General features: G+C 37.6%; 2 protein-coding genes and 1 long non-coding RNA gene across 5 annotated transcripts; 1 reads left to right on the top strand and 2 right to left on the bottom strand.

The window, feature by feature from the left end:
- The first annotated feature begins 21 nt into the window (after positions 1-21).
- On the top strand, positions 22-3087 carry LOC147760867 (uncharacterized). Of its 3 annotated transcripts, none has more exons than XR_015335359.1 (2): positions 22-689; positions 2149-3087. It is a non-coding gene; the product is annotated as an uncharacterized LOC147760867 (long non-coding RNA). The 3 variants fall into 3 exon arrangements; XR_015335360.1 differs by lacking the exon at positions 22-689 and adding an exon at positions 706-1816; XR_015335361.1 differs by lacking the exon at positions 22-689 and adding an exon at positions 1832-1973.
- A 176-nt stretch (positions 3088-3263) lies between these two features.
- On the bottom strand, positions 3264-7548 carry LOC147760866 (uncharacterized). Its single transcript, XM_013556958.2, has 5 exons — positions 7357-7548; positions 6787-6975; positions 5920-6062; positions 4870-4987; positions 3264-4086 (listed from the first exon to the last, which is right to left on the bottom strand). Exons 1-5 carry the CDS (start codon positions 7358-7360, stop codon positions 3926-3928), a joined length of 615 nt encoding a protein of 204 aa, XP_013412412.1. The 5' UTR covers positions 7361-7548; the 3' UTR covers positions 3264-3925.
- Positions 7549-8589: 1041 nt separating this feature from the next.
- LOC106175117 (uncharacterized) lies at positions 8590-13347 on the bottom strand. The gene is made up of 5 exons (XM_013556957.3): positions 13156-13347; positions 12051-12239; positions 11436-11578; positions 10454-10571; positions 8590-9776 (listed from the first exon to the last, which is right to left on the bottom strand). The coding sequence occupies exons 1-5, from the start codon at positions 13157-13159 to the stop codon at positions 9610-9612; spliced, it is 621 nt and encodes a 206-aa protein (XP_013412411.1). The 5' UTR covers positions 13160-13347; the 3' UTR covers positions 8590-9609.
- Positions 13348-14466: the final 1119 nt, after the last annotated feature.

Here is a 14466-nt window from a genome sequence, read left to right as displayed (position 1 = left end):
TACAACTATCATGATGCCAAGAAAGGATGGGAGGGGGGGGGGAGGTATCTGAATCTGCCATTTTTGTTGTTGAGAAAATGATATTGAGGTTGGCTAAGGAGTGATGTGACTCGAAAGAATATTCCAACTTATTTTGATCACGTGCTGTGGTCGAACCTCAGACATGCGCAAACAACCTCTACAGCAGTCGTGGAAAAAAGTCTCATCTACAGGCACACGCATGCAGTGAGTTCAAAGACTTTCAACAATAATTATAATTCAGCATATTGAATCTGGATGTCAAAGAAATATGTGATGTCGAAAATTTAAGGGATATTGAGAGCTGTGTTCTTCTCTATCCAATGAGCACTTTTTTTATTTTTACTCCCTTTCTTTTTATTTTATTTATTGCCCCATTTTCTAAAATGATAGATGCCCCATAGCAATATTGTTTTTGATACCAAAGGCACTTCCAGTGGGTTCATATCATTTAGTTGATAGATGTTGCCAGAAAATCCCTTAATGAAGATGGATTATACTGGGAGTGCGCCAAAATACGTCAGAAACAGTAAGAAGTTAGAGGTGCCATTGCTGCGCCTTGTCTAAATAAAATATATGGCATGAGGTAGTCGCACTGACACTTCAATCAAGTAGAATGACCCAGGCAAGAAAGAGATGTTCATTATAAGCATCACGGCCTATTATAAAAGGTAATTGTAGAAAACATTTATCACATTTAAGCGGCATCTTTTATCATGAGAAACAGGGCGCGTTATAAGAAGATAACCCAACGAGTGCTAGTGAAATAACAAGGATACCGTATTTGAGCTAAAGTGAGTGGCAAATCACTCAATTTGCCTGAAAGTACCCTTTTAATTTCTAGTGCACTTTGTTGAAAGCACGAAGATAACGGAATTACAAAGACCAGACGTGTGATATAGCTTTCCGAAGATGTTTCTTGAACTACTAGATGGCTGATGTTTTTATCAATCTATCCGACCGAGAAGCTAAAAAAAAAAATCCACACCCCATGTAATACATGTAGACGAAAGTAGAATGGCCATGTCGCCCGGTTGATCACGATCTTGTGGTTTTAAGATTGAGATAGGCTTATTTTAGACGGCGCCTGTTTGGAATTACACGATGAATATGCAAACAAGGGTGCTCTCTTTTTTTAGTCTTTTTTTTAACACTGAACCAAATTGTGGTCTTAAATGGGACAATTTCCCATGTGTAACATTATGCAATACCCATCAAAAAGCATGCTAATGTGTTAGTCTTGTTATATTTAAATAAGTACCTCATGGATATACTGCTATTTTTTCATATTAAAAGGATTAGATAAATAAAACCAATCTTAACCCTATATACGTATCCATACTGAACCGACTACGTGTCAAAATATATATAAATTTATAACAGCCTGACTGCGCATGTTGCTCTTCATGCAAAGAAAACGAATTTTTCCAGATAAGTCCTGAAAACATCAATGCAAGAGTCAAAAATGTCAATTTGATTCCGACCTCCGGCACTGGAATGTTTAACATATTTGGCCACAAAACGGTTTAAAAGCGGGTTGACCTCACCAGAAGATTGATCGATATAAACAATGCATTCCTTATTTTTCCTTCAAAGGGCACGGCAGTCTGTACAATACTGAGTCATTTTGCGTCCACTCGGCTAACACAGAATATGAACAGAAGTCGGCGTTGCTTCATTTATATCAATGCAATTTCATTTATCTTAAATCTAATTTTTTAAAAGGCGGCGTCAGGTTGCATCATCTTATCGTATTGATATCGTAATGAAGACCTGCTTTTATCAAGCAGCCTGAAAGGTAGGTTATGTCGCATCTCATTTAAGTAATATGACAAACTTGCGTAGACGGTCTGTTAACAAATGTACCGGGACAGACAAACTGCTGGATTTTTCTTTTTTCAAGTGTGTCGATATGGGCCAAACATTAAGGAAGGAGGACATTCTCTTAAATGACTGTACTGTACCCTGACGTTGGGTATCTAGTTAATGGGGGTCACTTGTATTTGGTATTTGTCACTGAGCTCCTTAAAAAGTTCTTATTTCACAAAAAGCTGAGATAAAATCAAACAACCTGTAGTGTTATAGATTCAGATACATACGGTCCGTGAATTCATTACTTTGCCATTACAGTGCCTTCAAGATGTCAGAGCCCACACAGAAAGACGAGTACGGAGAAAATTGGCGGGCTGCCAAGTTGACCAACGAAGAGGTGCGACGTTGCCAAAAGAAGGGGATTCGCGACAGGCGACAGGACCCGCAGGCCAAGCGGAAGTCCTGCTGCACCAATAGCGGTGGACACAGCGGTGTCGGGGTCAGTAATGGATTCGGAGCGTTTGACTGATAAAGAAAGTACATGGCCAGTAGTGTCTAATTATATAGGACCAATAATATAGGACCAAGCTATGCATTATTCATGCATATATATTCGTGATCTAACTGACAAGGATTTTTAAGATAGTATGGTTTTCAACTCAGAGATTTCAGAACCGATTTAAGTCGGTAAAATGTGGACATCACTAATTTTGGATTCAAACTTGGTTAAAAGATTTAAGATAATTTCAACTGCTGTATTCTTAACCGAAATGCATGATGTGATAATTTGATATTTAACTGTTGTTGAAAGAACTTACCACTAAAGATTCAGGTTAAAAGGTTGCTTATAGAATCCAACTTAAGCTGAGTCTTAGCCATACATGACATATATATTCTTTTGACTGGATATCAAAAATGCGAGAAGTAAAGAAAACAAAAAATCAAAATTTTGAAGTGACACTGCCGCATAGAAGATTTGACTGGGGTTAGAAGGCAGCCGATTAATATATAGTCTGTAGTAGAGACGTTTTTGCGAGATTGAGATGTTTTGTCCCGTTAATGATATAGTGCAAAGACGATGCATATCATCAAACAGTTCAGCAGCAAGCTAAACAAAGTTTTTTTTGACATAGTTATTTCATATTACTATTTTTTTCTTTTTTTACATTACTCTAGTAGAATTACGTGTAGAAGTAGCATAGACAGCTATGAATGTTTGCGCGTAACATTATTAGCTGAAATAAATTATTATTATTATTGTTGTTTTTATTATAATTATGTATAGCATTTTATCAGCTATTAGGCATTTGATAACGAACGTTTTTTTCTTTTACAAAAATGTAACTGTTTGTTCACTTCATTGGTAACACTGTGAATCATGCACTAGTTTACTGGCACTCCTTAAAAAGGTGTAAAAGACAACTAGACAAAACTTGTCTGTCGATACTTTATTTTCTAAAATGCTACAGATACTTTTGTCGCTTTTCGACGACGTAGGAAACGAAAAGGGCGAAATTTATACCTCTTAAATGCACATGTAAACCACTATAAAAATCAGCATGCGTTAACTTTAACAATGTAATTATGCAAATCAAATAACACACTCTATTTCCTTAAACTCTGCGAAGATAAGCACATTTAATCCCTACATCCACCACCCAATGACGAGAAATAACCACATGACGCTGAAGGCCATGGTGGTTTATTTGAAATGATAATGGATTGCAGAATGAATAATCAAATGTAAATTTACGATAACATCCAGGGATTGGGGAGAGGGGGTTACGAAAGTACACAAAATAGGGTTAGTTGGTTAAGGGGTTTCAGGGGTGGTTGAATGTGAGTTGGCAGAATTTTCCCCTCATTTTTTCTCAAAAAAGTCTTATCACCAAATATAAAGAACTATATACATCTATCTGTCAAGCACAGCAGAAATAAATCAGTCCATTTACAGTCCACCAGCCACCATACGAGTACCACATTGTCCTCTTCCTATGTGGGATTATCAAATATTGAAGTCACAGGCACTGTCCGCGATAAATGTTTTTCAATCTCCACGTTTTAACGGCCTGCTACCCTGAAAAGGGCGCCCCGTTTAAAAGGGGATTAGGCTGCTCAAAGTGTTGAGGAAATAGTAGCTGACTGGATTACCGTTTGTTACCGTGCCTGTGGCCCGTGGGAATAATAGAATTCTGAACAGGTCACGGCGGAGAGCCTGAGGAGCGGTTTCAGTAGAGATTGTTGAAGTAGGCGGAACTGAAACAAATGATAAGTGAATTGAATAAATTTATCCCAGAAAATAATGAGTCACGTATAAGGGTCCGTGTTAATATTCTATCGATTGATAGCAATCGTTTAACAAAGAGTTGGATAATTATCATTTATAAGCCAATTCTTTAGTAACGTAATTGTCTCATTTAATTGTCTATTTGTTCATTTCTGTACTTAAGCAATTTATTGTTGCCTCGTCGGAGAAAACCGAAGTCAATTTTTTTATATTTAGATGCATGTATATTGCAACTTTCAACAGCGTGTGATCAAAAGGCCGCTTTGCCAAAGGTGAAAAAGCCAACTTTAGATGATTGATTTTTTTCCTGTTCCTGACGAACAGCTCTATTTCAAGCGATACCAGTACACAGGTTTCTGGCATCCTAAGCTTTCCCATTTACTTTATTATCGTGGAAAAACAAGTAGGGTTTATATTAGCCTCTCATTTACAAATTTTAGCGACCTTAACCTTCGCGCTCTCTTGTTTTAATTAGAGGCATGAATACGTTATACCTACAGGAGCACGTTTCATCTACTTAAGACATATTTTACTGTCCTAAAGCCCCCCTATTTTATTCTTTGATAATTTGGGACATTGATCCGTATAAACAGAGGCATTATTACTTCACTCACAAAGAATTTCCAGATTTCACCACGTACATAGAAAACCTTCTCATGACATTGAAAGTATTTTTAAATTTAACATTACTCCCTCTGATCGCAATCCAGTTTCTGATATACCACGTGATATATTCACCAATAAAAACTTACTTCCACCGACGTCCTCACACGAGCCAATGGCCGTAAGGCTCCCGCCCTGACATTGGTAAATACGGGTTGTGTCAACAATCAGCCTGTCGTTGAAGCCACATAAAATTGATACAACAGGCTGGAAGCAAAAGAAACTCAGTAATGATATTTTGCTTAGTATTTACCTACAAAAGTACAATACTGAATTAGCATATCAGGAACTTAAGTACTGAGTACTGTAGCTCTAGATTATCTTAGAGATTATACATAGAGTTAAAGTTTGTGTACGTGTAATCTCTCTGTTTCGTTACCAATATTTCAATTGCGTTATATTAACACAGACTTGGGGCGTACTCGGAGCGTGAATGTATGAGTTATTTTCTTACTAAAAGCATTCTCCAGTATTGTCATTATTGTGCCAACATTTCAATATCATGTACATTTCACGACTAAGATAAAACACTGAATCTATAATTTCCAAAGTTAATTGTGTATCTGTCGAATAAACCTGTGTCGATAAAGAAATGCACATAATATTTACTCTAGACAGAAAAAAAATCACATAGAATGCACATACATGTGTGTACTTTTAAATAAAAAAGAAAATGAAATGGCAAACTGCTCTCATGCTAATTAACTACTTCAAATTTACACCAAAAATTCGCCCTCACATTTTGTCTATATTTAATGTGTAACGTAACATTATTTACAAAAAATTTGTACAATGTATCGCTTAAAATTGATAGCAACTTTGAATTCTTCTTATTATTATTATCAGTGTCGGATTTAGAGGGGGGTTCAGGGGGTCCTGATCTCCCCCCCCCCTTTCGATTTCTGGTCCCCTATTGTAATTAGAATTTTTACTAGCTGAATCATAGTTCTAATCAGTACCAAATGGCATCGTTCGCCCTCTAAATTCCCAAAAATTTTAGGGGGTATTCAGCGGCTTCGCATCCGCGGACCCTCCCCCTTTAAATCCTGGATCCACCCTTGATTATCTATTATGACCCGTAGGCTGTGGTCTTTGTTACAACCTATAACGCTTCAAATAGTGAGTGTGAGAATACTTACAGACAAGAATGTAGCCAAATCCGCAGAATATGGTGATTGAATACCGGTGCCTTCAAAATAGGTCGGGTTGCCCATACTGATACCCAGACAATCTGTTGTCCTCGAGTTACAGTCAAAGTCCGATCGACACTGAGTTCCAGAAACTGAAATACACAAAATCAAATACAGATTATTCTCAATAAGCTAGTGAGCACTCGGAGAGCAGAGACCGTAAGTAAAATTGAATTTAATTGAGTTAAGTTGAGTTACAGTTTAAGTGAAGTGACGTGAAGTGAAGCGAAGTGAAGTGAAGAGACCGAAATTCAGTTGAAATGTTCATCATTTCATTCCAATCGGGGTGTTTTTCTGCCCTTTTGAACCTTTTATCAAAAATGTGTCAAATAATTTGAGATACAACTTGTACGAACAAACGAACGAACCACAAATGAAAAATGAAATAATGACAAGAGTACCCGCGAACCAGTTTTCCTTCGAGCCCCATTCCTGGCACTCGGAATTATTCTGTTACAATTTAATAAACTTTAAAAAAAAATCCTTGAATCATGCTTAGGTGATTTTTTTTTCAAATTTCGTCATCCCAATGCTTGATATACATAATCTTCTTGTGAGAACAAAAGCAACCCTGGGTATTTGTGTTGCATCCGAATTTCAAAGGAACAATAATAAAACATAGTAGGTACTAAAATATAATATAATACAATATAAGCATGACTCCGATTTTAGTCCGTGTAAAACAGCCAAGAAGTCCCTCGGCTCTCCCGTGCCTCTAGATGGGTACCATTATCTGTAATATTTGAAAACTTATGGATTCTATTTTCTAAATACGGTCGTATTAACGGTTAGAAAAAAATAAGAAAGTTTACTTACTCGGTCTACACGTCACATTGTTAATATCTGTATATTCTGGTATTAGACCCGAGGGACAAAGGCAGCGCAACGCCGAGGCAGTAAAGAGTAAGAAGAGAGGACTATAGGTACAGACCCCTCCATTGCAAGCCTCGCTGACGTTAGCATAGGGTTGACCCGTGAGAGTACACTCATTGAATACCGCAGTAGCTGAAATCATAAGAAATATGGTTAACAATAGGTTCACGTTTTAATGTTTTAAAAAATAGTCCATATCAAGTCTATGATATTCAGGTATGGCTCACTGATGATAAATAATGCAAAAGCGCAATTTGTTTTTAAACCAATATCGGGCAAAACTTTTATATAAAACACATGAAAACAGGAGAACATAAAGTTTCTTAAGAGACTGGAAAAGAGCTACGAGATGTCTATAATGGAATGAAAATTAAAAAGAGTAATTCAACAACGCTAGCGCCACAACCGCCATTATCGAAATTAAAATAATGAAACTGTTAAAAGAAGAAATGTATACACACTCTGTCTTAAAGATGAACTAAATCCTGCGAAAATGGAAATGTTCGTACTTACCCATGTTGAATAACAGTTGTATCAGGAAAAGTCGTTTTCTTGAACCAAGGGGAACGGCGAGGTGTCCAGAGGCAGGTCTGCGCGGTCTCTTATAAAGCCCGTGCCTCAGATAATGATCATAGACGTTCGTTAGTAGGAAATACCGTGCTTATAAACTTGCACCGTCTCTGTATAAATTACCATACGCCCTACTATCTGATCAAACGAAAGGGAATGATTATTAACATAATTTAGGAAGCGGGCTCTATTAAGCTACGTAAATCAAGCAGGTTGAGCCACGTATAGGACTGACCAGGGCCCTGTAACTCGAAAGCATCGCTCATTGCGACCGACCGAGCGCAAGCGTCTCGATTCCATAACTCGCCCATACTCGCCCCATATAATACATTGTAGCCTCTGTGTGATATCGGTATTCGCCATACGCAATGCTTTTGAGTTACGGGGCCCCGGTAATTGTGCCGCTGACCATAATGGAAGAAGAAATGAACACCTTGCCATCGAAAGGGCGCGTAAAACCATCTGGATGTTGTTAGAACCTGTTATGCCATAAATGTAAACTGTCTGTGTGCTACAATATTGTAGGTGCCTGTTGTCAAATATGCTTTAAAGGGACACGGGGGTGATGGTTAACATGTATGTGCGTGTGTTATGAAATGTAAAAGAAAAAAAAAGGAAAGTGAAAAAGTGACGTCACGCCTTGCTCGGATGTGAGACTTAGACGTGGTTCTAAAATGATGTTAGTTATTAGAGATTCCAGGGAGTCTCTAGAGTTTTCATTTGACAAATACGCTGAGAATGCTTCACTAAATATAAAAAAGTTGATAACAAAGCCCCTCCCTCTCCTTAAACAAACAAACAAAGAAAGAAAAATAGAAAGAATCTTCGATGCTGGTCCAACAAAAGTCTGTAATGGCTGTTGATTTAAGTTTTATATTTTCAGAATACAAAGAAAGTGCATATACATGTATCATCAAACAGTTCAGCAGTAAGCTTAACAGTAATTTTCTGACCCACTTATATCACTGCTTTATCAGATACAATGAATTTAATAATAAACGTTCTTTTTTACAAAAATGTAACTGTTTTCCATTTCACACACTGGAAAGGTGTAAAGGTACAAGGTAACGCATTGGATGATGTACTTATTAACACTCCCCCCCAAAAAAACAAAAAACAAACAAACAAACAAAAAAAAAACAATATATATGAGTAAAGAGACAACAAGACAAAAGCTAGCAATTTCAAATCTGCCGATACTTTATTTTTTTAAATGCTGACGGTACTTTTGTCGCTTTTTCATTAAAGGAAGCGGAAAGGACGAAAAAGATGTCCCTAAAGTGCACCCGTGCACTTCTGTACAAGAATTATGTAATAATGTTAATCACATAATTATGCAAATTAAATAGCATACTCTACTTCCTTAAACTCTGTGTTGATATGCAGCTCTAATCAGTGGCGAAAACTAACCACATGCTATTGAAGATAATGATGGTTCATTTTAAATGCTAATAGTTCGCAGACTAAATTACATGTATCAACTGCAGATTGCACTGTATGTGAACTGGATGTCCTTCTCGCATAAATACATATATTTATTAAACCCGATAAATATCAAGGTGTTCTAGGACAACGGTAACCACATGGAGGTAAAGAACAAAAATGAATGTGAAGGATTTGAGGTGACGGATCGGAGAAAATATTTGACATAGCGGTTGGCTCGAGCTCAGGTCATGTGAAGGACAATAAACTTCTTATTTGCAATTTTGCAATTTCTTTGGAATGTTATCTAATTTTTGGTCAGAAATGCAAGGAGATATGTGAATAAATAAATGAATATATATATTAAGTATGACGTAAATGCTACTCGGTGCAAACTGACACATCCAAGGAATGTGTGTGTGTGTTGGGGGGGGAGGGGTTACTAAAGCACATGTATATAAAATAGGGTTTATTAGATGAGCTGTTTCTGAGGTGATTGAATGTCAGTTGGCAGAATTTTCCCCTCATTTTTGCTCAAAGCTACTTATCATCAAATAAATATACATCTAACTTATATCTGTCAAGCACAGCAGTCATATATATCAGTCCATTTCCAGTCCATTGGTCAGCGGACGAGTGACACACTGCCCTCTTTCTGCGTGGTTTTATAGGATTGAAGTCACACCCACATTATGTAAAAATACTGTTCGGCGATTACTGTTTTCATAAATCTCCATGCCTCTTTTACCTGCCACCCGGAAGAGGGCGCCCTGTTTAAAACGGGATAAGGCTGGTCAAAGTGTTGAGGAAATAGTTGGTCAGTGGAATTCCCGATGTAAATGTTCCCGATGCGATTGGGAAGAGCAGCGTTCTGAACAGGTCTCGGCTGATTGCCTGTGGATAGACAGTGCCATTGACGCTGACAGTCGTCTCCGGTGGAACTGAAACAAATGATAAATAATTAAATAGATTAACCCACGAATTAACGAATAATCTTATAGGTTGACTGTCAATATACAGAGCATCGATTGATATGCAACGAACGGAAAATTAATTATCATTGGTCAGCCAAGCTTATTTACAGAGGGTTAACAAAGTGTCCATTTATTCATTTCTGTGCCCGTCATGTATTCTTCACTTTTTTCAGTTTAGAGAAAGAAAAACGTTAGACCCACAAGAGCAAGCTTCATCTACTTTAAATATATTTTACTGTCCTGACAGCCTCTCACTCTCTTCTTTCTTTATTACGAAAATTGGTCCAAATAAACAGAAGCATGATTGTTTGACTTCAAAAATTCCCCAATTTTCACCTCCACGTCAGAACAAAACATTCACATCAGATACGGTTGCGTAGAGGAAGATTAACCCACTGTATCCTTACCTTCTACTATGGCGACAGATTGACTTTTCACAAGATATTCATAGATATGTCTTTAGATAAATAGACAGTCATTTCATTCTCTGGCTTTTTGAAAATTTCCCTATAATACAATGCATCTACCGTTGGTAGAGGATACTGTACCCTGCAATTGACAGTATTCTAAATTTAACATAAAACTCTCTGATTGCAATCTATCAGCTAATGTCTGATGATATGTTCACCAGTAAATATACTTACTTCCACTGACTTCCACACAAGAGCCTATGGCTGTAGTGCTCCCGCCCGAACACGTGTAGAACGGGGTTGTGTCAAGAATCAGCCTGTCGTTGAAGCCACATAAAATTGTTACAAATGGCTGGAAGCAAAAGAAAAACAGTAATGATCTTTTGCTTGGTATTTATCTACCAAAGCACAATGCTGAATTAGCATATCAGTAACTTAAGTACTGGGTATCTTATTGTAGCTCTAGATTATCTTAGAGATTATACATGGAATTTAAGTTTGTGTACATGTAATCTCACTGTTTCGGTATCAAATAATTTAGAATAATTAAGATAATTTAATTGCATTTTTTAACACAGACTTGGGGCGTATTCCCTGCGTGAATGTTTTCTTCTTTCACTATCAAAAGCGCTTTCCAGTTTTACCATTTACGACGTCTGTATGTCAAAATTCCGTACTTTTCACAACTAACTAAGGCCGCATTCACATGGAGTTGAGCCATGGCTCTACAAAGCCAAATATGGCGGACGTACATAAAAGGAAAACCGCCTAATCTCTTAAAAGTCTCTCTGCCTCTCACACGCCTCCCCATGTGTCGTCCCAATGGAGCCAAGATTTAATGACTGTACCCTTGCAGGGACGACGCATGGGGAGGCATGGCTCAACTCGATGTGAATGCGGCCTTAGTTAGTTGTTAGTTAGTAAGTTAAGATAATTAATGAATTTATGATTTCCATAGCAAATTGTATCTGTTGCATAAGCAATAAAAAGCGATAAAATGCATATCATGTTTATTCTAGGCAGAAAAATCACACAGAATGCACAAATACTGTATACTTCTAAATGAAAAAAAATAAATAAAATTGTGAACTTATCATCATCATCATCGTCATTATAATTATAATTATTATAATTATAATTATTTTTATTATCGGTCATTATCCGTTGGTTGTGGTTGTCATTATAACCTTAACAATTAAAATAAAATGATACTTACAGACAAGAATGTTGTCAAATCCGCAGAGAATGGTGGTTGAGTCCCGGTGCCTTCAAAATAGGTCGGGTTGCCCATACTGATACCCAGACAATCTCTTGTCCTCGAGTTACAGTCAAAGTCCGATCGACACTGCGTTCCAGCAACTGTAATACACGAAATCAAAAGTGGATTTTTTCTTATTATACTAGAGATCATTGGAAAAGCAAATAAAATAAAATAAAATAAAATTGAAATGAAATATAATTGGCTTGATTCCAATCGAATTGAATTGAATCAGATTAAAATAAATTTAAATGAAAAACAGACAGCAATTCAGATGAAATTTTGATCAGTTCTGTCTACCTTGAACATTTCATCAAGATGGGTACGTGAGTTTGAGAAACCTTGTCAACGAAAAAAATTAATGATGAAAAATATAAAGAAATAAATAAATAAATTCAGCAAAATATAGTAAATACTTAAAAGCATGACTCTGATTTGAATCCGCGTAAAAACAGCTAAAAATTCTCACGGGTCTCCTGTGCCGCTTCACAGTAAACAATTATCTCCAAAGGTTTAAAAAATGCTTTTTGTTTCTAAATATTAATGGATGGTAAAAAAAGAAAGTTTACTTACTCGTTCTACACGTCACATTGTTAATATCTGTATATTCTGGTATTTGACCCGTGGGACAAAGACAGCGCAACGCCGAGGCAGTAAAGAGTAAGAAGAGAGGATTGTAGGTACAAATCCCTCCATTGCAAGCCTCGCTGACGTTAGCATAGGGTTGACCCGTAAGAGTACAGTCATTGAATACCGCTGTAGCTGAAATCATAAGAAATATGGTTAACAATAGGTGCACATAAACACTTTCCTCACTGCGTATATGCGGGCGTCGCGAAATCCAACTGTTACAAACTTCTTATTTAATAACGCATTTTATTTATATACCAACAGCATGTAAAAAAGTTGTGTTTTGACGAAGAAATCATTAGTTGGTCACGTTTCTGAAGGAAATGCTCCGTTCTTGCCATTCTGATGGTCAGTTGGAAATCCTTTTAACACACACACACACACACACACACACACACACACACACACACACAATCGAGCGCCCGGCAGGAGTGCGGCGTTTCCTCTACCTCTACAACCCCCCCCCCCCCCCCCCCCGGCGTCCACTGGACCCAAAATTTGTAGGGGACATACGATACTAAAATTCGATCGCCCGGTTGTGAGCAAGGCTTTAAACTTGGACTAAAGCACGATTAGAATTGTCATACGAAGTCGCGTATACTTTCCGTAAATCCCGTTAAGTGCGGCGTCTGTGCGGTTTCACAACCTCTGCAGCCTCCACAATTTGGTCAAGCTAAAACTAGCGCCGGTAAAGATGTTTTATACTTAATGTAATTCACTTGCATAAATTTGAAATTGGGATTTTCTCTTATCTGACCACATGGGTAAAAAAAGCCGCACGGAAGGCGTCCCGCTACCGCACTGAGATTGAAAGGGCTACGTTCAATAATTTTTCAACTGACAAACCTACCACCCCAAGTCCTATCGGAGGAACGGCACGGCACCCGCACATAACGTAAACTTACTCGCCGTAGCCCATAGCTACTTGCGATGTAAAAAAAAAAAAAGATACGGAAAATCTTATACGGTTTAATCGTGCGGCGCCCCTGGAAATTGTAACCTAGGCTTAAATACTGGAAAATAAAACAATGGAAAAGTTCATACTTACCCATTTTGAACAACTGTTGTAACAGGCGACGTCGTTTTCCTGCACCTAGGGCAACGCCAACGTGTTCAGAGGTAGAACTGCGAGAACCGAGAGAACCGCACTCTCTTTTATAGTCCGGTCAACAGATATTGACAGCAAGGCGTTCATTACCAGGAAATACCGTGCTTATGAACATGCACCATCTCTGTAGAAATTAACATACGCCCTACTATCTGATCAAACAAAAGGGAATGATAATTAGCATAATTAAGGAAACATGTGCTCTATTAAGCTACGTAAAGCCCGCAGGTTGTGCCACGTATAAGACTGACCAGGTAACCGTGCCGTAACCGTAGACGTTATTAAAAAGAGGATATATGTTAATTATTGTGAATCCAATTTAGAATTTTGAATTTGATAAGTGAAAAGAAATTGGTATATCAAACTAATAAAGACAAATACATGGTTCTCACGCGCATGTAGCCCATAACAAAAATTGTCTTTATGAAAACGTATGTGCATGTAATTATGTAAATCATACAATTTAGATCATTTTTAAAATGCATTCCCTGTTGTGAAATTCACGTTGACCTCAACTTACTGCCCATTACATTTGCGCTTATCGCCCATCTTAGGGGTTATACGGCGATTCATTTGAACACATTTTTTTGTCAAAACCGTTCAACGTAACTATACTGTCCTTAGCTGATCCAGCGCCAAACTTACGCCCGTGTGTAGAGTAAACGACCACGCTAAGTATTGTCTTTTTATGGCATTATTGATCTCCAGTATAAAGATGATATATGTATGTCTTGTATGGCTGGGGACCAACACGAGTTGGATTTTAGAGTATGGTAAACAGCGAGTGTCGAAATTTTCTGTTAGCCTTGTTTGAATCCAAATTTAAGGATGTCCAGGTATTCAGGACTTGAAATCAAACCTCAGATCTCAGATTCGAATATGATAGTATCTTGATAATCCGTGGTAGGCAGATTGTGGATGTACATGTATATACATGTATGAATAATGAGTTACTTGGTTCTATATCAGTAGCGTCCGCAAACTAAATTAGATACCACCAGCCATTAACTTTCCTTATCAGTCAAACGCCTGAATCTTTACTGACCCTTCACGGTTGCTCCGTTTTGTGCGAAGGTCATGTTGGCAACCCGCCAATTTTCTCAGTAATAGCTTTTCTATTTGGGCTGTGGTAATTTGAAGTCACTGTGATGGAAATTTTAATCAACACACGTATGCGCTTGATTTTATCTCTCATATGCGTGAACTTAGAACCATTTTAAGGAACGCGATGCGAACTATATCTAAAATAAT

The sequence above is a fragment of the Lingula anatina genome, chromosome 7 (assembly GCF_051362555.1).
Source record: "Lingula anatina isolate TDL-2025a chromosome 7, LinAna3.0, whole genome shotgun sequence".
In the NCBI taxonomy this organism is placed as follows: domain Eukaryota; kingdom Metazoa; phylum Brachiopoda; class Lingulata; order Lingulida; family Lingulidae; genus Lingula; species Lingula anatina.
Note: the sequence above shows the minus strand (reverse complement) of the source record. Positions and strands in the feature narration are given on the sequence as shown.